The following is a 20,883-nucleotide window of genomic DNA, read 5'->3' as shown; positions in this document are numbered from 1 at the left end:
TCCCTAGACACAAAAATGTGGGCCATCTGTTCTGCTGAAGAGTTTATTTAGCCCAAGCATTAAATATCCAGGAACTAAGAATGCTGCAGTTGTCTGTAGTCAATTCTTATTCTCCACTAACTGCATGTGGTTGGGTATGTCTGGCTGTATGCAAGGAATCAGTGGCTTTGCATGGGCTGGCAGAGTCCTAATGGTGCAGTTACCACACAAATATCTGTTATTTAATGATTGGCCTATCACAAGTTCTTAAAGCAAGGTTGTTCTTTAGGGCAAATGTGATCTAACAGCACTGACATGCAGCACAGCACACCTGCTGCTTGTGAAAGCAATTTTTGGTATTTTTTTCATGATCCCATTACTCCACAGCACCTATCACTTATACTGAAATTAGATATTTCTGATATAATTTTGGTGGATGAAGAGATGTAAAGTATTGGCTGTGCAAAGTTGATGACTATCCTCTCTCTTAACTATAGCATGCAAATCTTACTATACTGGCAGGAGCAGCCCAGGTAACAGTAACTACGTGAGAGATTTGCAATTTCATGTCCCTGCTCTAGACATAGATCAGAGCCTCCCTCTACTTAGGGACATCCCCACATGTCATACTGTCCATATTATTCAAGCAGATCAGCAGGTTAAAGACAGGGAGACTTGTGAAGCCACCTTGCCCTAAAATGACTGGCACAACTAAGAGGCTGTAATCTCTTTGGGTCAGTCTTCTATCCAGAGCTAAACACTGGGCAAACAGAGCTGACACCACTTTTACTTGGCTCTTTCTTTTGCCAGGCTTTGTCACAACATAACACAGAATTTTGGAACTTACTCAATGTATTTCAGGGATACTTTCTGTGGCTGAGCACAAGCACAGATCCTCTCCTGTATGTGCAGAGCAGCCAGACGTAATGCCACACTGCCTTTCATTTCCACAGCAAATCTTTCCTGAAGCACATCGCTGCAGCTCTGGAACAAACAGAGCTGAGTTAGCATGATGATGGGAGCTCAAGAAGTCGTCAGGGTAAGACCTCTGATATGACTACTTGTGCATCACATAAAGGGAACCATTCAGCTCATTTCAATCTCATTCTGTTAAAAAGCCAAGCATATAAGTTGATTCAAGAATTTAAGGTAAGTTGAATCCAAATACTCTCTTCTTAAGTGCTCCACATTTCACATTCATATAACTGAACTGGCCTGAAGTATGCTTTGGTTTAAAGCAGAAATGAGAACTGGATAAGAAGAGATCCTGAAGCATGGAATGCCTCAATTTTCACCTGCAGGTAGAGATATTCGAAGGCAATTGGGTCTTCCTGCAGGAGGTCTAAGGGATCCTTGGGGACAAAGCAAACTCTGAAGAGGCAACGGTAGCCATGAGATTCTCTTTTTTGGACCACCTGCAACAGACAAACAGCATCATGCCACAACTACTTATGTAGTCCCTCCCTTCACAAATACATAGTAAGCCTCTGGCTTGTACCACAGAATATCTGGGTTGGAAGAGACGTTTAAAGGTCATCTAGTCCAAACCTCTGCAATAAGCAGAGACATTTTCAACTAGATCAGGTTGCTCAGAGCCCCATCCAACCTGACCTGGAATGTTTCCAGGGATGGGGCATCCACAGCCTCTGTGGGCAACATCTGCAAGTGTTTCACCACCCTCACTGGGAAAAATTTCTTCCTTATATCTAGCCTGAATCTACTCTCTTTTAATTTAAAACCATTACCCCTTCTCCTATCACTACAGGCCCTGCTAAAAAGTCTGTCCCCATCTTTCTTATAAGGCCCCTTGAAGGACTTGAAGGCCACAGTAAGGTGGTCCCCAGAGCCACCTTTTCTCCAGGCTGAACAACCCCAAGTATCCCAGCCTGTCCTCACAGCAGAGCTGTTCCATCCCTCTGATCATTTTTGTGGCCCTTCTCTGGACCCTCTCCAACAGGTCCATGTCTCTCCTGTGCTGAGGCCTCCAGAGCTGGACACAGTACTGCAGGTGCACTCTCCTCAGAGCAGAGTAGAGGGTGTGAACTCACAGAAATCATTTAAAGCTACTGGCAAGTGGGATGGCTGATGATTAGGCATTATCCTTAGCAAATACAAGGACACATTGCTAGTGTTTGTTAATTTTATCTTCAATACTTTTTCTGGTTTTTGCTTCTCCCTGTGGTAGCTTGGAAGTTCTTTGACAGCAAAACTTCATTAAATATCCATTGATCTCATATATATATGCAATGTATATATACAATGGTTATACTGAAATATAACCAGGACAGAGGCTTCAAGGCCATTTGACAATGACAGAGCAAGGGGCATCTCTGCTTTTAAGATCAGTCATAAGATACAGCAGCCCTAAACAGACACTTGGATCATCACCATAATGTCAATACAATGTTAAGACCCCTAGGTTATACATTAGCATATTTTCTCCTGGGCAAATCCCATACGGGCTTGCCAGCTGAAACAAACCAGAAATTCTCAGGCACATGTGCTCAGTGGCTGGACAGTGCTAGATATCGAACCTCTATGCATCACAGTGGATCACCGGCCAACAAAGTCAACAGCATGGAGATGAGACTCCCAAGTACGCACACTCTCACAAATTAGATTAGCCCAGAATTACAAGCAGAGCCACAGAATTACTAACAGAGCTAACCTCATGTTTGCAGGACACAAACTTTTGATTTAGAATTTAATCAAAGTAGCAACCGGCTGGGTTAACTCTTTGATTACCTAGGGAGCTGTAAATAGCTGGTACCCAGCTATTTTAAAACTGTCTCAAATAGTCCTCTGTAGATGGGCCTATCTGACAGGTGGCATGAAGCATGCTCATCCCCAGTTGCTCTACACAGTCCAAGCAATACCAGCCCATGGGTATTACTCTGTGGGCTCTCGAAATGGACTGAGATGCCATTTCTCCAGGGGCTCTGGTTAATGCAGTGCAGACATGCAACAGGCAGAGAGAAGAGGACTGCACCTCCAGAGATGAGGCCAAGTTCACTCCCTCTTGTGACACCTGCAGAGCTGAGCTCTCTCTGCACCTCACTGGCCACAATTCATTGGTGCTGGTGCCCCCCTCAGCAGCACGGCTGTGTGGGCATGTGAGGGCTTTCCTCACCTGCTCGATGAGCTCCTCCTCATGCAGCAGGTGAATCTTTGCCACATTGTACTGCTCCTCCAGAGCAAGAGCAAAGTGAGCGATACTCCGGATGGAGAGCTTCTCCTTCAAGGTGAGAACAATGTCCTGGGAAGGAAAAGCACATAGATGGTCAAACAGAGTTTAGATACAGTTGCTGAGCACTGCTAGCACACCCCACGAATGTGGATGATTCTAGCCTGCCACTGCAGCTGTGTAGGACAGCACTAAAAGGGCAGTGGCCAGACACAAAATTCTCTGCAGCCAAGAACATGCTTGGTGCTGCAGCACAGAGTGAAAACTTTAGTGCTGTTTCACAGGAAACCAGTGCCTATATTATGGACTGTCTTCTCCTCTTCACTGACAACTTCTGAACACATTGACCTAGACAAATCACAGAGGTCTCAGAGTTAGAAAAAGCCTGTAAGTTCATCAGAAGTGGAGGTATGGGAGATGGCAACCTCTTTGGGACACCAAGCACAAACTTGGCTGCTAGCTGCTGTGCTATTCCAGCTGGTTGTCTGACGAACAAAAGAATATGCCAGCCAAGCAGTCAGCAGGACAGTGGTCAGAGCCACCCCTGTCCACTGATGCCAGCTAGCTGGTAAGGAAGGGAGTCCAGGGAAAAGCAGGGGAAGTACAGATAAAGGGAGGACAACACATTTCAGTAGATCAGCAGGACAAGGTAGGGAAAATGCAGCTTGCTGTGGTAAGAGTGCAGTAAGATGCAAATTTCAAGGTGTAACAGGCATCAAATCTATTTCCTAGAGTTGCTTGTCCTCTGACAAGCTGCTTCATGCTGAGAGTTTTGGCCTTACAGTTTTTAGTTTGGTGGTGTTGAGCACCTTCTGTCACCCTTGATCCAAATGTTTGCTGTTAACCATTCTAGCTTTCTAGAACTCTATGACACTTTTTGAAGTGAACTGGTGAGAAAGACTTCTCCACACTAATAAACAAGAATTTGAGAACATAATTGTAAAAATCTTATGAAATTTGACTGAAATCGGTGTTTCAGTTGTATGAAGAATTCTGTTTGAATACTAAGTGTGATGGAAATAACTACGTTTATTTTTGGCAAACAGAAAACATTACATAAGGCTTGACAGTACAAATTGAAAGAGAATTCCTTTGACTCCCTCAAGCCTCTTGAGGTAAGCATAAATGTTTGACTCATCTCAGTTTTAAGCAAGGATCTCTCAAACAGCAGAGGAACTTTTGAAAATGCCTCATTTAGGAAGCATTTTACCCATTTGAGTGTAACTGTGAGGATATTGGTGAGAGTTGCACTCAACTCCCAAAGGGCAAAATTTGTTCCAGGTCAGAGGTAAGCAACTCAAGTCAAACATTAAGAGCTAATCCATCTTTTAGAAATTAATCCCTTGCAGGTGGGCATTCAAATCTCTCTTTACAATTCATCTCCCCTTTCCTTACTACCTCCTTGCTTTATTTAATTATTTTCCTTTTCTCTGCCCTGCACATCACAAGACTTGCAGAGACTTACTTGCACAAGAGACCACAACAGTTTTGTGAAATTTGGATGAACTAGACAATAAACTCCTTCTTTTTGGTGGAAGTTTTCAGTGTATTATAAATAAAATCTCCTTGCTTTTCCCCTTAACATTCTTTCAGCCTAATAACTTATTAACTCCAACATAAACACTAAGCAACTATAAAGATCAAGGTAGAAAAACTTAAAGCCTATATCTAAACATGACAACTATGGAAAGTGCTAGATTAATTGCTCTGGAGAGCAGCACTTTGTATTTTGAAGAGAACGACGGTAACTTGTCTATAATGCCTCCAAGCACAAGTGATCCTAGAGAGGTGGTACTGCTTTTCCATCTCAGGGAGCTTATCAGTTACCATGTCTCCGACAGGGAAACATTTTCACCAGTGCAGAAATGAGGCTGGAACATGGACAGGCACTTTAAGTAACAACTGGCACAACTGCACTTGCTGAGTTCACATGGTATCCAAACCTGGACTCCCCCTGTCCAGGTGCAAAGCCAGGATACTTGTTCTCCCTCTCAAGGATGCTAGTTCTCCCTCTCATTGTCACTGCTGTGTTAAACAACCTCCTCTGTATTCTGCCATGTGGTTTCCAAGGAAAGCAATGTTTGTGCAAGCAGCCGCTGATTTGCCAGTCCCCCACCAACCTGTCCTCTTCCCCAGTTTCAATCATACTTCACAAAGCCGTAGTGGTCTCATAGACAAGCTCCTGAAAGCTCTGTGAAAAAGAGTCGCTGAGAAGAAAACAGAGGTGAACCAAAGCAATTCGTCCTCTGCATGGGAAAAAAAGAAGGGCATGGAAAATCCAGCATGCTCAGCTGGAGCTGGCAGTCCAGCTCCCACTAGCTGGCCAATACAACAAAGAGGTTGCAAGTTACACAGCATGCATCTTTGCTACTGGATTGAATTCAGGTGGTGGGAACAAAGACAACCAAGCATTGTTACCTTCACAGTAGTGCTCGTCTCAAACCTGAAAGCTTTCGTCTGTCCATTTTCCAAGTATACCTTGAGAACGTTGGGCATACAAAGAAGAGAATTCCCCTGCAGAACAAAACCAACAGCACTAATTCTTGGTCATTAAGCCTCTGGGCACCAGACTGCTCTGCCTGATACAGCACATCCTGGTATAAATGAAAATCTTTCTCTGCTTTTGCATTCTTCTGTGGCACCAAGCTTTATTCCCTGATTATGCTTCTGGCACAAAAGGGAAAGAGCATAACAAAAGCCTTTACCATAAAACTATAACCAGTGCAATAGCTGCACATGGCCCTGATATGCCCACTGTTTAGTTCCCACATGGCATAGGAAGATCTGGCAGATACTGAAAGCTGAGAGCCATCCTTCCTGCTCATTACTAGAAAAGCAGCGATGTTGGCTGGAAAAAGACATCTTCCCATTATCGGGCACCAGGCAGCACTAATCCCCACACTGACACTTTCCCACTAGCAGCAGCCATGACTTCAACTCAAGAGCTACCCAAACCCTCCATGCTACCATTAATAGATCTTGCACACCATGGGAAGGCTGTAGGATTCAGCTAAAAATGCAGTGGTAATTTTATTGAGCATTCCCCTAAGATTTGTGACTCTGGGGCTTCCCAAACAGGAGAGGATGTCACTAGAGTTTTTTGAGATCGGTCTCAAATGCATTAGACAAGGCAATGACTCCCATAGCAAAAGCACCTCCATCAGGTCCTCTGAGAAGTGTCAGGGAATTTGGCTCTGTTCTGGGGCTATCTAGAGATGCATGTTTCAGCCTTCCACCTTACTCCTTTAGTAGAGCTCATTTGCACCTTCCTTCTTGTTTTCAGCCTTATTCTTCTTTTTCAGTGCTGAGAAGGTTTACTCCTCCCCTCCTGGACTTCCCATTCAGCGTATCTTTCTTATGTTCTTGGACAAGCACATTCTTCCCATCTTAAAGAGTTTATCTACTTGTCATGACAGTCTCAAAGTTGAGAACGGCATTTCTAAGACTCTCTCTCCTATGCTTCACTTACTGTGGAACTCATAAATCTCACAACCTTGATCCTTCTTGATAGAGAGCCCATATACCCTGGAAGTATATCAGAACAAACATAAAACACTTCTGAATCTTGTTCCTTGTTTCTCCCCTTCCTGTTTTGTGGGGTTCAAGCTGCCTACAGTCATCACTGAGAAAAAAAGTGAACATTGCCACTATTCCTGAGCCCAAGCTCTAACTCCTTCTAGCACAAACACATCACATCTTTGACAGGCTTTGGGTCCTCCATCAATTTCAGAAAAGTGATGCTGGTTTACACCAACTACGCATTTTCTCTGGTAGCTCCCACAGCTGCAGGATGTCATATGAATGGGGCCTTGTACAGTCAGCATACAGCAGAACTTGAAATCTACACAGAAATTCATATATAAGTTAAGTATCACCACTCTCCCGGTCAGATCCCATTAGCTGGCCAGAACACCCAGATAGGACTTCTCTCCTTTTATGCAGGCTCTAATAGACTACTATGAATTAATTCTGAAAGCTTCTGCTATGGCTTAAGCAGCTGTGCCCATCCTGTTTTGTCTGGTGCGAGGTTGACTTACTCCATGTTACAGCTAGGCCCACAGCTTCAAATAATACGCTGACTGGTGCTGACCTGAGGATCCTGAGGGACCTGACTCTTGCATATTATTCGGTTATATGGAAATACATAACAAGTTTGCAACAGAAAATGGAGCCTGGATAGCACTGAGGCTTATTAACAATTTATGTTCCCAAACTGGAGTTTCAGGTTTCAGCTACCAGAAGGCAGCTTCTGGGTTCCTTCCAGTTGCCACAAAGATCATTTAGCAATGCTCCATTAAGATGACAAGAGTAGTATATTTACTGAAACAGGAGGCTTTGCAGTTATTCAAGGCCGTAATACCCATTTTGGCTGTCTTAATACATTAGTCCACTGAAAAGAGAGTAGTTCTAAAGCACTCAAGTAGAGTAGCTGCTGTCTATGCTCACTATGGTGAATAGTGCTTTTCCAGAAAGGAATCATAAATATGCCACACATTTATTTACTCTTCCTTTGTGCTAATATTTTACTGTTCAAAACAGGATCCATATCCAACTGGTTAAAAGGGAAGCTAACACCAGTGGGACCCCAACACCTGAGTGAATTTCTCTTACCTTTAAGTTCTTGTTAAATGAATGGCAAACTACGTATTGATTGTGTCCCTCCTCTGCACTTGCAAAGGTATGATTAACTTAGCTCAGCAGAATATTGATAGAGGCTTTGTAGGAATTGCAGAGTACAGTGTCCCACCCCAGCAGTGCCTTCTTTGGACCTCTCAGGAGCTACCTTGCAATCAGTAAGTGAATGGCACATATCTGAGACTTTCACGTGCTGCAACACCAGTGCCCTGCAGATACTAGTGTGAACCTCCAGCTATAAGAAAGAGCAGAGACATTTTCAGGTCTGGCGGTATCCCATGACCAGCCTTGCCCAAGGCCTCTCAGTCATGTCTGTCTGGGACAGCTTCCAGAGTGCATCGTCCTCTTCCCTGGTTTGTGAGCTCTGTGGCTTGTGTGTCATGTCTCCCAACCACATGAAGGGTCCAGTACCTGGCTTCTATGTCAGGAAGGGTGGCCCAGCTGCTGTAATGCTCAGGCAGGATCCCAGACAGACCTGTCATTAAGATCTGAGGGATGCAAACACAGACCTTGGTAGAGCAGGGACAAGCCTTACAGCACCTCTAGCACACTTGGCAACAACTTGGCAGGAAGGAAAGGATCCCAGAGTCCAGAAAGACTTACTGGTAAATGTGTCAGGAGTCACACCTGACCTTCTCCTGCTCTGGAGAGCAGGCGAAAGAAGGAGAAGAAGTCCCAACATGCCTGGAGTCAGGCACAGGCACCAAAGCATTTGCACTATGCCTGTCTAGTAGGCTGGTGACATCCATGGCATTTCTGGCTGCACTTCTGCCCTGGTGCAGGCGGGGAAGAGGAAACACCTGCCGCAGGGAAGGCTCTGCCTGACCTCAGTGAGGAGACCTCCCTATCACCAGCGATGGGAAACAAGAGACAGCCTAGAAGAGAAGAAGAAATGGGGCTAGTGGCTGGTTTATCATCACTGCAAGTCCAAAGAAGCAAGATTTGGTCAGACCCAAACAACTGAAAAGAACTAATAAGTAGGGGACAGGAATGGGGGATTCTGACCGCTGAAATTTTTCATTACAAAAGGAAAAAGGAAAACTCCCAACTGACCCCAGTCCAGCCCAACCACATTGAGCTTTGTAAGTTACACAGAAAGAAAAAGGAGCTCTTCTCACTTCAAGGAAAGCTACAAGTGTTGTCATTGCTTGTCCTTTTCTACTACAGGCAGACCTATATCTACCCAGACCATTTGTTATCAGTGCTAGAAACCCTGTGATAAATTTGCAGCATTCCTCCAGCAAGCTGTGATCTTGTTTCACATAAGAACAGATTGGCTCAGCTTACAGATGGTCTATCACAGAGGCAGCTGTGAATGCTTTGTGGAAACCCCCTGCAAGGATATGAAACACAACAAGCTGTCACCCTACCAGCTAGAGAACATATGTCAAATTTAACAGCAAAGTAAAGGCACCAGTACCAAACTCTCTGAACACAATGCTACCTGAACACAGCTGAAGGCCAGGAAGAGACACTCCAGGTACTTTGTCAGCAAATAAACCTGGCATGGACAGTAGGATTCACCTCTCATTTTTAGGGTTAGGATTTGTCATGCCCAAACTTCAGTCTAGGTTTACTACAGAGAGATTAGCACCTCAAGAGATGACTACTACATCCCACAGCTCCATAATGCTGGTTTAAAGTTTACCTGATGGTAAAAGGACAAAAGTGGTACGTGCAGGTATTTTCCATTAGGCTAAGTAAGCAAATCAAAGATAAAACCTTCTGGAGATACCAGCACTTACTCCCCAGTCACCAGTGAGCCTAGGAAACGAGTTGGGACCAGACACCTGGATGCATATCCAGGGTAGACTAGCACAGTGAGGGTGCAGCCACTCTGTAGGTCCTGGCCACATTAACCCACCACAGCATCCATCTGCCAGAGTGACCCATTTCCTCCAGCATGCAGTGCCCACAGCACCCAGCTGCAGCAATGCCCCACTAACCTGTGTGTGTCCATTCACCAGCACTTCCTCTGCGAATCGTACTTTCACAGGGTTTGTTTTTAGCCTTGCTCTCTTCTCTGCAGTAAGAAACGATGACTTAGGCCCACCCTGAAAAAATAACAGCACTCGGCAGTTCAGTCTGTTGCAGTTACGTATGAGAGGCAGAAGCCCACAGTACAGGCAGAAGTGTGATCACAGCCCATGCTGAAGCTGCTCACACCACACTGCATCATACTTACAGGAACAGGTGCTGTTAGGAGTCTCTCAGCCAGGCTTGCTACAGGCCTTTTTGACCTAACTGAGCAGTTGCTGCCTTCTGAACCCAAAACCAGCTGTCCAACAAGTGGAGACATGTGCAACATACTGTACACACTTCTAATTTCATGGCATGTTAACCAGTTACTGTGTTTAGGCATCTCCCCAATTCCTGCAGTGAAGCCAGGATCCTGCAGAACGACACTTAACCTACCAACAGCTGGCTTGCAGTGGGGCTACACACTACCATAAACCAACACATGCAGAGTGCCTTGCAGTGACAGACAAAACCCCCTGTCAGTGTATCACAGAAACAGAGCCACGTATGCAGCACTTCCCAGCTCAGATGGGGTTTCTAGAGCATACTCTCAGATTGCAAATGTTTAAGAAAACTGCCCAAGGCTAAAAAGCCAACTTGACGTTATTGCACTGTTGCCATATAACCATGCTTTCACTGTGACAGGGGCCTACCAGGCTCACAAGACACCACGTGAGCCTAGGAGCCATCGAGTTCTTGTGTCCAAGTGTCCTGCTCTTGTAAAGCATGATACTCCCCAAGAAGAACAGAGGCAGTATCCCTCAGTATCCTTCCAGACAACTTCAAGGTAGAGCAATTCCTACATTCTTGCCAGAGGTGCAGGCACCTCCCAACCTGCCACAGCCCCATCTTGCCCTGAGGCCATTTGGCAAGGATGGAGGAAGGGAGGCAGGCAGGAGCCTCTGTGCCCAGCCATCAAGCCCTTCCAGAGTCTGCTGGGCTATATGGAGCATCATGCCCTGCAGCTGCCCTGAGGAGGGCCAAGGCCTCCCACGTCCCTTCTAGTGTGGCCAGAGCAGCCCCGACAGAGGGTCTGGTATCTGTCAATGGGAGGCGTTACCTCTCAGCTCTAAGCACAGCTGCCTTCAGAGTGGGGCAAGAGCCAACCCAAAACCCAAGATCAGCCTTGGCTCTATTTGGAGGTGTCCTTAAAGTGACCTGCAAAGGAAAAAACAAAAATGGGTTTGTGCCCCATTTGCTTCTGAACAGTGCATGAAGGCCTGTGAAGGGTATTCCAAATCCCATGAAGGGTTTTCCAAATCCTTTTCTCTCTGAAAAGCCATTGTATTTTCCTCCTTTTGGCAGGCATTAAGGTCTTGCATAACCAATTCTCATTTTCCTCTTGCTCTCCAGAGCCAGATCAAGCACTGGCAAGACAGCCAGCCAATGTACTAGGCAAGTGAGATCAGATTAATAAAAGAGGGAAGCCACCATTCAGTGTATTCACTTAATGTTTTTTCTGGTTACTTCGGCTTTGTGCACATCCATTGAATGACAAAACCTGGGAAACTCTGGGCAGGAAAAACATATTTAAGAGATTTTTCTATTTAATATACCTTTACTGAATGGCCAAGAAACCTTCATGACCTTAAGCCTGAGAGCTCCACTAACTCTTCTGAAGTAATCATCATTCTTGTTTCTAAGAATGAATCAAAATAAAAACCCTCCAAATAAACAAAAAAACACTCCAAAATGCTTTCTGGGGCAGAGTTGGGGGGAAATCCCCCACAGGCCACTTTCATACATCACAAGAAGCCAAAAAGCACACAAACCCAATTTTGTCCTTGCTTTGCAGTGCAGCTTTTACACACATTGAAATCCACATGGATAAACACAGCATGTCGGCAGTACATGCCTTATGGGTAGTTCTATGCTACAGAAGTGGGCAATCAGCACCAAGGTTTTGTACTAAAACTTTGCTTCTATTCTGGAAGTATGATCAACACCCAGGTCCCAGCCCTTAACCAGCCTGGAGAAGAAGAAATAAATTTTTCCAGCACTCAGAATGTAAAACCTCAAGAGCTTCAAAGGAGCACCTAGGGTGGATGCTGGGCCTGCAGCCTTGGCACCCGCCTTTTGTGTCCGGGGCATCTCCATGGCCCACACAGACCCAGCATGTGGGAAGCACTCCAGGCTGTTCTTGGTGGGCTGGCCACAGCTTGCTGAGGACGCCTGCCTGCATCGCAGTTGTTGTGGCCTCCTGGCCCCTGCGGAGCATGGCTGGGCCCTCATAGCTCCTGATAGAGCCTCCAGCTCCAGAAAGCATGGACCTCTCAGCAAGCCTCTCCATGTGACAGGCTCTGAAAGCTGTTCTGGCCCTGCACCCAGGGGAGCTGTGATTCTCCCCAAAACCTCCTCAAAGGGCGTGCATGAAACCAGAGGACCCTTGCAGCTCCCTCACGGCTTCGGTTGGGCCCTTGCATCCTGGGTGTTAGCCCAGCTGCCCCACATTCCCTTCGGGCCACACTGCCTGCCATGGCCATGTGGGGCAGTGCTGCTGGGAGTGCTGAGAGTGCTGAAGAAAGGCCATTTACCGACGTGCAGCGCAGGACTGTTAGGAGGAGCTCGTCACCGGCCTCCCTGTAACAGAGACACGCAGTCAGCCAGGCCCAACAGCTGCTGGCACCTTCCTCCCCGGTGTTGCAGCAGACGGCGCCCGCTTTGGCCCCTCCGCCCCCCCTGCAAAGGGAAGGCACTCAGGCAGGCAGGGCGCAGCCCACCAAGCACTGCCATGGTACAGGAAAGCGGGGGAACCCCTCTCCCCACTGCTGTGCCCTTCAGCCGGAGGGCAGACTCATCCCTTTGGGGCAGGCCCCCATTGAGCACAGCACCCCGGGAGGCGGCGAGGTCGTTCTCCACGGGCTGGGGCGCCGCCCCACACAGCCATGCACCTTTGCAACCCTCGGTAACACCTGGTCCCCGCATGTCTCCTCTCAGCCCTCTGCCACCTTGTACCCACGGGCCATGCGGGACCACACCTGATGATGTCAGCCGCTCGTTCCACAGACACTTCATCCACCGCAGTAGAGTTTATCAGGAGAAGCTGGTCGCCCGGCTGCAGCTTCCCTTCAGCGGTGCTCCCTGGAGGTGACAGAACACTGTTAGTCACAACAGCCCCACAGCAGCAGGCCTCATCCCACTGGGGATGCTCACTGCAAGCTCCTCTTCCCACCCAGCACCCACTTGCCTCAGCAACCGTCTCTGGATGGCAAAATAAAAAGGACGTTGGGCCCTGATGCCAGCTGGTGTACCACTGCCTGTGTCCGTGCCACCTCACCCGGGCCGTCCTCTGGCCCCTCAAGCTGCCCCTGCATCACAGAAAATCACTCTTGCACATGTCTTTTCCCTTGTCACAGCCCACCACACAATCCTCAGACACCGCCTGCCCAGAGTGTGGCTGCAGGAGGACCAGCGGGTAGCAGCACTGCCTTACCCTTCACCTGCCTGTATGCCCTGGGCCCACAGAGGCCTCCAGGGGCCTGGGCAGCTGCTGCAGCACAGGGGTCCCTCTCTGCAAGGTCAACACCCTGGCTTGATCCTGCTGGTTACATCCTGGCAGCTGACCACAGACAGCACAGGCCAGGGCTCGGTGCTCCCAGCATGCCGCCGTCCAGACCATGGTGCTGCAGCAGTCCCTGGGAGATGTGGGCCGGATTCCCAGCATGGTGACTCCCCTCTGCAACAATGGAGAGGTCTCCTTAGCCATGCTATCTGCTGGTGGGACCCAGAACAAGGGAAGAAAATGGTTTCTGAGCTTTGCTTTCCAGGAGAGTAGCAGCTGCCGGATTCAAGGGGCTAAGGAGCAGGAAGACCTCTGGATTGAAAAGGAGCGTGCAACGCCGCTCCCAGCTCTATCATTGCCAGCCTGCCGGGTGAGGCACACTATTGAATTTCTCTGCCAGATAGATAGGTTTGCCCATGAATCCACACAGCACCTGCCACCTGAACCTCATGGGGACCCTGGTGTCAGGTAGCATGCATGAAATGCAAAACACAACGATAATCACTTGGAATTAAACACAAGGCTTTTAGCTGTGGGCTCCCACAGCAAAGGATAGGACTTAAAAGGACAGGTTCCTTTGTGCCTCAGTTTTAATAAAAAGTTGATTCTTTCTGACTAGATAAAAAGAAAAGTATAAAAGATAAAAGAGAAAACCTCCTTTCCTACTTCTTAGACCCCAAGACTCTCAGCTAATTTAGCCATGTTGCCCATGGGAAGGGGCTTAAAGAGAAAATGTCACTCAAAAGCACTGTGAAAGCACAGAGACCATACTGTAGTGCCTTTATGCTAAATATTTCGCAAGCATGAGCACTTGGACAGGCTGTTCCCCCAGGCAGATGGGGGATGCCACAGCCCACATGGGTGGCCAGAGCCCAGGCCAGCCCTCCAGTCACCCTCCCCATAACACCTACCTGCCCAACTTGGGCATAGTCATTCTCTGGCTGTCACACTTACCCTGACAGGTAAAAAGCAGGCATTTTTGTGTACCCATTAAAAAAATAAAAGGTAAATAAGAAACAGATTCACAGTTTTTGACTCAAACCCCCAAGTCACCTTAAAAGCAGAGTTACATGCCTCCCTGTTAGAATTGGAAGAGTTAGTCTGCTTGATTTAAGCAGAATTTCACCTGGGCTGCCTGTAACTAGTCATCAGTTTTTGCCCAGCAGAAAAGGGCCTGGGAGTGCTGGTTGACAGCCGGCTGAACATGAGCCGGCAGTGTGCCCACGTGACCAAGAAGGCCACCAGCATCCTGGCCTGTATCAGGAATAGTGTGGCCAGCAGGAGCAGGGCAGTGATTGTGCCCCTGTACTCGGCACCGGTGAGGCTGCACCTTGAATCCTGTGTCCAGTGTTGGGCCCCTTACTACAAGAAGGATGTTGAGGTGCTGGAGCGTGTCCAGAGAAGGGCAACAAAGCTGGTGAGGGGTCTGGAGAACAAGTCTGATGAGGAGCGGCTGAGGGAAATGGGGATATTCAGTCTGGAGAAGAGGAGGCTGAGGGGAGCCCTCATCGCTCTCTACAGCTACCTGAAAGGGGGATGTGGTGAGGTGGGGGTTGGTCTCTTCTCCCAAGTAATCAGCAACAGGACGAGAGGAAATAGCCTCAGGTTGCACCAGGGGAGGTTTAGACTGGATATTAGCAAAAATTTCTTTACTGAAAGCGTGGTTGGTCACACAATGGAACAGGCTGCCCAGGGAGGTGGTGGAGTCACCATCACTGGAGGTGTTCAAAAATGTGTAGACGTGGCACTTCAGGACGTGGTTTAGTGGCCATGGTGGTGTTGGGTTGATGGTTGGACTTTGATGATCTTGGAGGTCTTTTCCAACCTTAATGATTCTATGATTCTAAACTATGATTCTATTCTATGATTCTATGATCACTTGCAGTGATGCCCTCCACGTTACAGGGCTGCAAGCCCAGAAAGCATTTTCGACAACAGATCACCGGTGCCACTGCAGAAACAGAACTCTAAGATTAGATGAGATTCTTCCTTTTCATTTCAGATAAAACACCAGAAAGAACTTTGCTTTGATGCAGCTCCTTGCATCCCTGAGGTGTCCAAGTGCAGGTGAAGGATTAGCAGTGAAGCTGTCATCATCTTAGATTTCTTCCATGCCATCAGAATCAGGTAAATGTTTAAGCACTCTGCACTCCACAGACACCCAGGCTTTTACCCTCAATATGCAAGGATCACATGCCAACCTGTACCTGAAAAACTCATAAATACCTGGGCAGGAGTTTATCACTAAGGCCATCTGGGACATCTCACACCTGTGATTGCAGGGAGACAGAAATGGTGCTTACCTGCGGTGACAGATGCAATTGTAAGAGGAAGGTTTGGACAAATCTCAAAGCCGTAGTGATGGAGGACCAAATCTTTGTATACTGTGACAGTAAATTTGACACGGCTGGCAGGCTGGCCACTGCCATCGCTGGTGCTGTCTGTCACAGACACTCTGCCCCTGTGAGACAAGAACCCAGTGATTAATTAAAATATAGCCAGAAGATACTTTATTGAAGGGGCATAGATGCACACACATACACACACCCCCACTTTCAGTGGGCTGCACCAGTACAGAGTGGCCAGCACTTCTTTGGGTACCCACGGGTGGCCCTGTACTGTTGTCATGGTTTAGCCTCAGCCGGCAACTAAGCACCACGCAGCCGCTCGGTCACTCCCCCCTCCCTCAGTAGGACAGGGGATAGAATTGGGAAAAAACTCGTGAGTTGAGATAAAAACAGTTTAATAGGACAGCAAGAGAGAAGGAAACAACAATGATAACAACAATAATAATACCAACGAAGGAATGCACAAGAACAAGTGATGCCCAATACAGTGATTGCTCACCACCTGGTGATCAACAGCCCGTCCCCGAGCAGTGATTCCCACCCCCCGGCCAACTCCAGTTTATGTACTGGTCATGACATTGTATGGTAAGGAATATCCCTTTGGCCAGCCTGGGTCAGCTATCCTAGCTGTGCCCCCTCCCAGCTCCCCGTGCACCCCCAGCCTTCTTGCTGGCCAGCCAGCACGAGAAGCTGGACTGTCCTTGACTAATTACCACCAACCCAAAACATCAGCACGTTATCAACATTTTATCGTCCCAAATCCAAAACACAGCCTCACACTGGCTTCTATGAAGAAAACCAGCTCTATCCTGGCTGAAACCAGGACAACTCTGAAGACCAGCATTGATCCCCCAGGCTCCACAGAAAGCCAAAGACATCAGAGCAGTGGCACCAGTTGGCTGTCACCACAACTCTTTCAGCCACCCCAGCCCAGTGATCACATGGAGGGAGAACTCCAGGTGTGCCCTGCAGCAAGCCCTGACCTCCACAGATCATAGCAATGCTTTTACCCAGCAAAGCAGTGAGAGAATGTATGGCACTTTGCTTCTGCCAGGATCCAGTCCGTCTTAATTTTGACTCACACACCTTAGAAAAGTAAAGCAGCTGTGGGCCAGCATACCTTGTAAAGGCAAACCAGTCTTGCCCTAAAAACATGGGCCAATGGCAAGTCACAAAGAGAAGTACAACCCCTTCTTCAAAAAAAGCACATTTCACATTGAGCAGTATTGTATTTCACAAAACCGGAATGGGTGAAAGCAGGAACATCTGTCCCTGTAAACCAAGGGGATGCTTAAAAACACTGCTTTTTCGAGGGAGTATTGTATGTGTATTTCCCAAGAACAACTGAAACAGTAAGTAAGATCCGCAACCTATGACTGCCCTGTTTGTTGGGAACAAGCTTGTGCTGTCTCTGATCAAATGTGATAAACAGATATTCCTTTCACACAAAACATTTTTACCTGGATGCACCATCCCGAGAGCGATGAAGCCATTTTGCTACCATTTGCTCTATTCTACATGCTTTGCGTGTCTGGATTAAGTTAGTCTCCAAATCTTCCATTTATCTGAAAGTGACAGAAATCACAGGAAAACAGAATGATAAAAGATTGAAGGAATCTTCTAGCCACTGTTCGGAGTTACCAAGAGCAATTTAAAATTCTTTTGTAATAAAGAGATCCATTGGCACCTTGGGAAGACCACATGCTTTCACAGAGGATGTTAACATCTCTAACACTTACTATGATTCCTCCTGCCCATCTAGTGTCCCCTGTCTGGTGCTTTGGTTAGTCCATGTTGGCAGTCATAGCGCCTTAGCTTCTCACGGCAGAGAATGACCCAGTAACCTTGTATTGCTTTTTCATGGTTTCTGGATCCAATGATCTCTTTTTGCAACAAGTGAAAGCTGTCATAGCTACTGATAAGAAAGCCCTTCTCTATTTTAGTCTGGAATCTCTGAACGGTAAGTTTGGTAACACCCACCTGTACATTGATCCAAACTAGACATGCTTCTTCCATTGACCATCATTTCAGGGACAAGTACACAGCCTTCATCCTCAGTGGGCCAAACACTTCAGGGCATGACAGTGAGGTTTACAGCCAACTCCTGGATGCCTTGGTGAGGCAGAGAGCTGGTGTATTCCCTCCCTGTGACAGTTTTCATCTTGGATTAATACAGCCACAGAAACTCTAGAAAGAGCAGTAATGAAGCAAGAAACTGAGTGGCCAGTGCAAGCTGCTGCACACTGCTGTTTGCACTAGCAAAAGCAGTCTCTAAACCAAGGTCATAAGCTCAAATTTGTCTCTGATAAAACTGTCCCAGTGTACTGACGTCTACTAGTCCTAGAGCTCTGTGAACATATGTGGTCCCAGAAATCAGTAAAGTAATTGGATCATCCTGGGTCTTTCATTTAAAAGCTCTAGTTCAACAACATGAAAATGATAGTTAACCCAACCTGCTCCTTGTGCATGTACCCTCTGCTGTTGATATGATGTTTTTAGTCCTACTGAACTGAAGAACTGTGGCATTAGAAGGGTTTGGCTCAGATCTGGTTTATTCATTGTGACTTTAACTGCACCTAAAAACGTTCCTTCTTTTGAAGATACAAAGGCTAGGTCAGCTTCCAGACCATGATTCCAAACCACATAATTTGCCACTTTAACATTGTGCCTTCCCAGATACAAAAAGACTGTAGCCACATACTATTTTCATTACCCATTCAAACACTGGAAAGAACTGTGGGCTGCAAGTGAACAAAACACAAAATGAAACAGAAAATATGTCTGCATCTACAAGAAGTCATGAAGAATATAAACTTGTCATATTTCAGTTTTATTTCTGCAAGGAAACAGAATTATTATAGCCACCTTTCACAATGTGTCTTCTGGTCAGCTTGCAAGATTTGTACGTCCTGAGCTCTTCTCTTGTGTCTTCTGCTCAGCAGTAAGTTCTATGCACTGGGGACATTGTCTGTTATGCTGCAATAGTGCACAGGACAGTGGGCTGCTGGTCCACAGCAGGAGCTCTGCTGTAGCAGAAATATTAGTAAGTTAACTTCAGAATAATGAGATATAAAGGAGATGGTTGGAAGCTGACAGAAATGAGGCACAAAACATTTTCTCTCAACAGACACCAGACCTCTTCCCCTCAGCACCCTCCCAAGTCCCAACACTACCCCTAACTCATCTTTTCTAACAAGGATGAGAGGACAGGACCAACATTTGTTGATGTCTCTTTCCCTCTCATGAAACCATCCTGGCCCATTTCACTACCTGTCCCTGCAATGGACAGAAAAGAGGGCCATAAAATTCAACCTTTCAGGAGTTCTTTTGGTGAGTGTTCCCTTGGCTGCTTTTTCTTATGCAACGCAATTCAAAACTGATCCTTCAGCCACACTGCTCCTATATCTGCCTCTAAGCAGCATCTCTGGACCAAAAATGAGTACCCTTGCATTCAAGCGGTGTTTTCTAAAGGAAATTAGAGCTTGTATGATGGGAAATCTGCTCCCTTTCCAGACGGCGACTGGGAAGTAACCAGAGAACAAGTAGAAGCATAGCAGTTCTGCAGCCTGAAAGACACACATAGGACATGTCAAACCAAGGCCTGAGCCGTCATTGTCTATGCTTAGCATGTTCCCTTTCAGCCTCAGTATTTCACTGTTTCTGACAGTCAGCCCCGTAGACACTGTAACACTCATACAACAGTGTGGCTGCAACCATCTTCTGACTTTGACTTAATCTCTCTTCTCAGTAGCATAAAGTGCTTTGGCTTTCCTACATCCCTTGAAATGCTCTAATAGCCCCCTCTGGAGCCCCAGGGTAAATCCTGCTTGTACCTGGTCCTTCCTCCCAAGAGGCTCTCTGGATGCCTAGAAGTCACCTGCTTCAGCTACTGATGCACTCAGCTCAATTGTTCTGTGGTGCCTTCTCATTACCTCCATGTGCAGCTCCACTCTCTACCCTTGCCTCGTATCTTTCACTTCTTTGCAGAAAGGACAGCCTTTTCTTTCTATGCTTCACAAAACAGAATTTCTGGAGAAGGCCTTTTAACCTGCGGGACAAGGAGGAAAAGCTTGAAGAATGAACATAAATGCTTAAAGATGGAATACTAAAAGAGAAAAAAACCCCCACATTGTCTTTTTGGTAAACCAGAATGTTTGACCCAAACAACAGGTGTCTTAGAAGAGGCAGTTTTGGCAGATATTTCCCTATAATAGTGCAAAACACAATGTTGCAGCCTTCTTTCTCATGGTGTCCCCAGGGCAAACAGGCACCTGCATGTGTGCTGAGTGGGACAGGATTACCCAGCCTTTTGCACAGACTCATCGTGCATGTGCAGCTGGCACCTCCTCCTTGCTTCAAAGATGTCCTGTGAAAGCTCTGACCCAAGTCCTTCTCCCACCTGCCCTTTTGCAACTATTTTTGAGCCAAGCCCTTGAGCACGTCACTAAGCAGCTTGAGTGGTCTAGGATTCTAATACACAAAGATGCTTAAACTCCGTCAGAGGAAGTCAAGATTTGCCAGGTATTTGCACGGCTAACTGACCCATCCACGCGGCCATTGCTTGGTGTCTCAGAGGAATCCTGAGTGGGTGATTCTGGCTCTTCAGAACAACATAGACTTGAAGACCAGGACCTTGGAAAACCTCAGAGCATGCAACCACAGGGTGGTACAGCAGACAGCAGCGTCAGGAATGCACTGTCTCCTGCATGGAAGAACAGAAGACACAAGGAGAACTGCCAGCCTTCACTGTCTGTAGGTGCCACAGCAGCGAGAATACTGCTTCCCCACCAGTCTCCTTTTCCACAGCCTCCCTTTCAGCCAGCGCAGCGGCACAGCAGGTTTATATTCCACCCCTGCTGCAAACAAGGACAATATGGATCTGATCTTACATCACTCAGTTCTTGTCTGCTCCAAAGTGGAGCGGAAAGTTGGTGGCAGCCTGCCGTATGAGGGGAGGAAGCTGTGAAGAAATGTGTGCCGACTGCCGAATCAGGCCAAAGTCACCAAATGGAGGAGTATTCAGCCAGCTAGCCCAGATTTGAGTGGCAGGGAAAAACCCCACCAACTTTCAAGGAGAATACTTCAATTTTTCTCATGTCATTACATGGAAAGTATTGATTGATCAAACTGAAATTTTCTGATGGACAAAAGTTTTACTGGTGTTTTTGAAATTACATCTTTGTTCTGAAGTGCTCACTACCATCAAAATGTAGCAG

General features: G+C 46.9%; 1 protein-coding gene across 1 annotated transcript in view; it reads right to left on the bottom strand.

Annotated features, from left to right (window-relative positions):
• FRMPD1 (FERM and PDZ domain containing 1) overlaps positions 1-17,228 on the bottom strand; it is a gene marked incomplete at both ends in the record, with an annotated part of 28,293 nt that extends 11,065 nt beyond the window's left edge. The window contains 9 exons of the mRNA XM_082013353.1: positions 827-963; positions 1,275-1,394; positions 3,110-3,235; positions 5,582-5,677; positions 9,745-9,852; positions 12,352-12,397; positions 12,796-12,898; positions 15,623-15,780; positions 17,128-17,228. Coding sequence (XP_081869479.1) covers positions 827-963; positions 1,275-1,394; positions 3,110-3,235; positions 5,582-5,677; positions 9,745-9,852; positions 12,352-12,397; positions 12,796-12,898; positions 15,623-15,780; positions 17,128-17,228 — 995 coding nt within the window. The remainder of the gene's footprint in view (positions 1-826; positions 964-1,274; positions 1,395-3,109; positions 3,236-5,581; positions 5,678-9,744; positions 9,853-12,351; positions 12,398-12,795; positions 12,899-15,622; positions 15,781-17,127) is intronic.
• Positions 17,229-20,883: the final 3,655 nt, after the last annotated feature.

Source organism: Phaethon aethereus (assembly GCF_964289735.1).
Source record: "Phaethon aethereus genome assembly, chromosome: Z".
NCBI lineage: Eukaryota > Metazoa > Chordata > Aves > Phaethontiformes > Phaethontidae > Phaethon > Phaethon aethereus.
The sequence above is the reverse complement of the archived record's forward strand: the minus strand, read 5'-3'. Positions and strand labels throughout refer to the sequence as shown.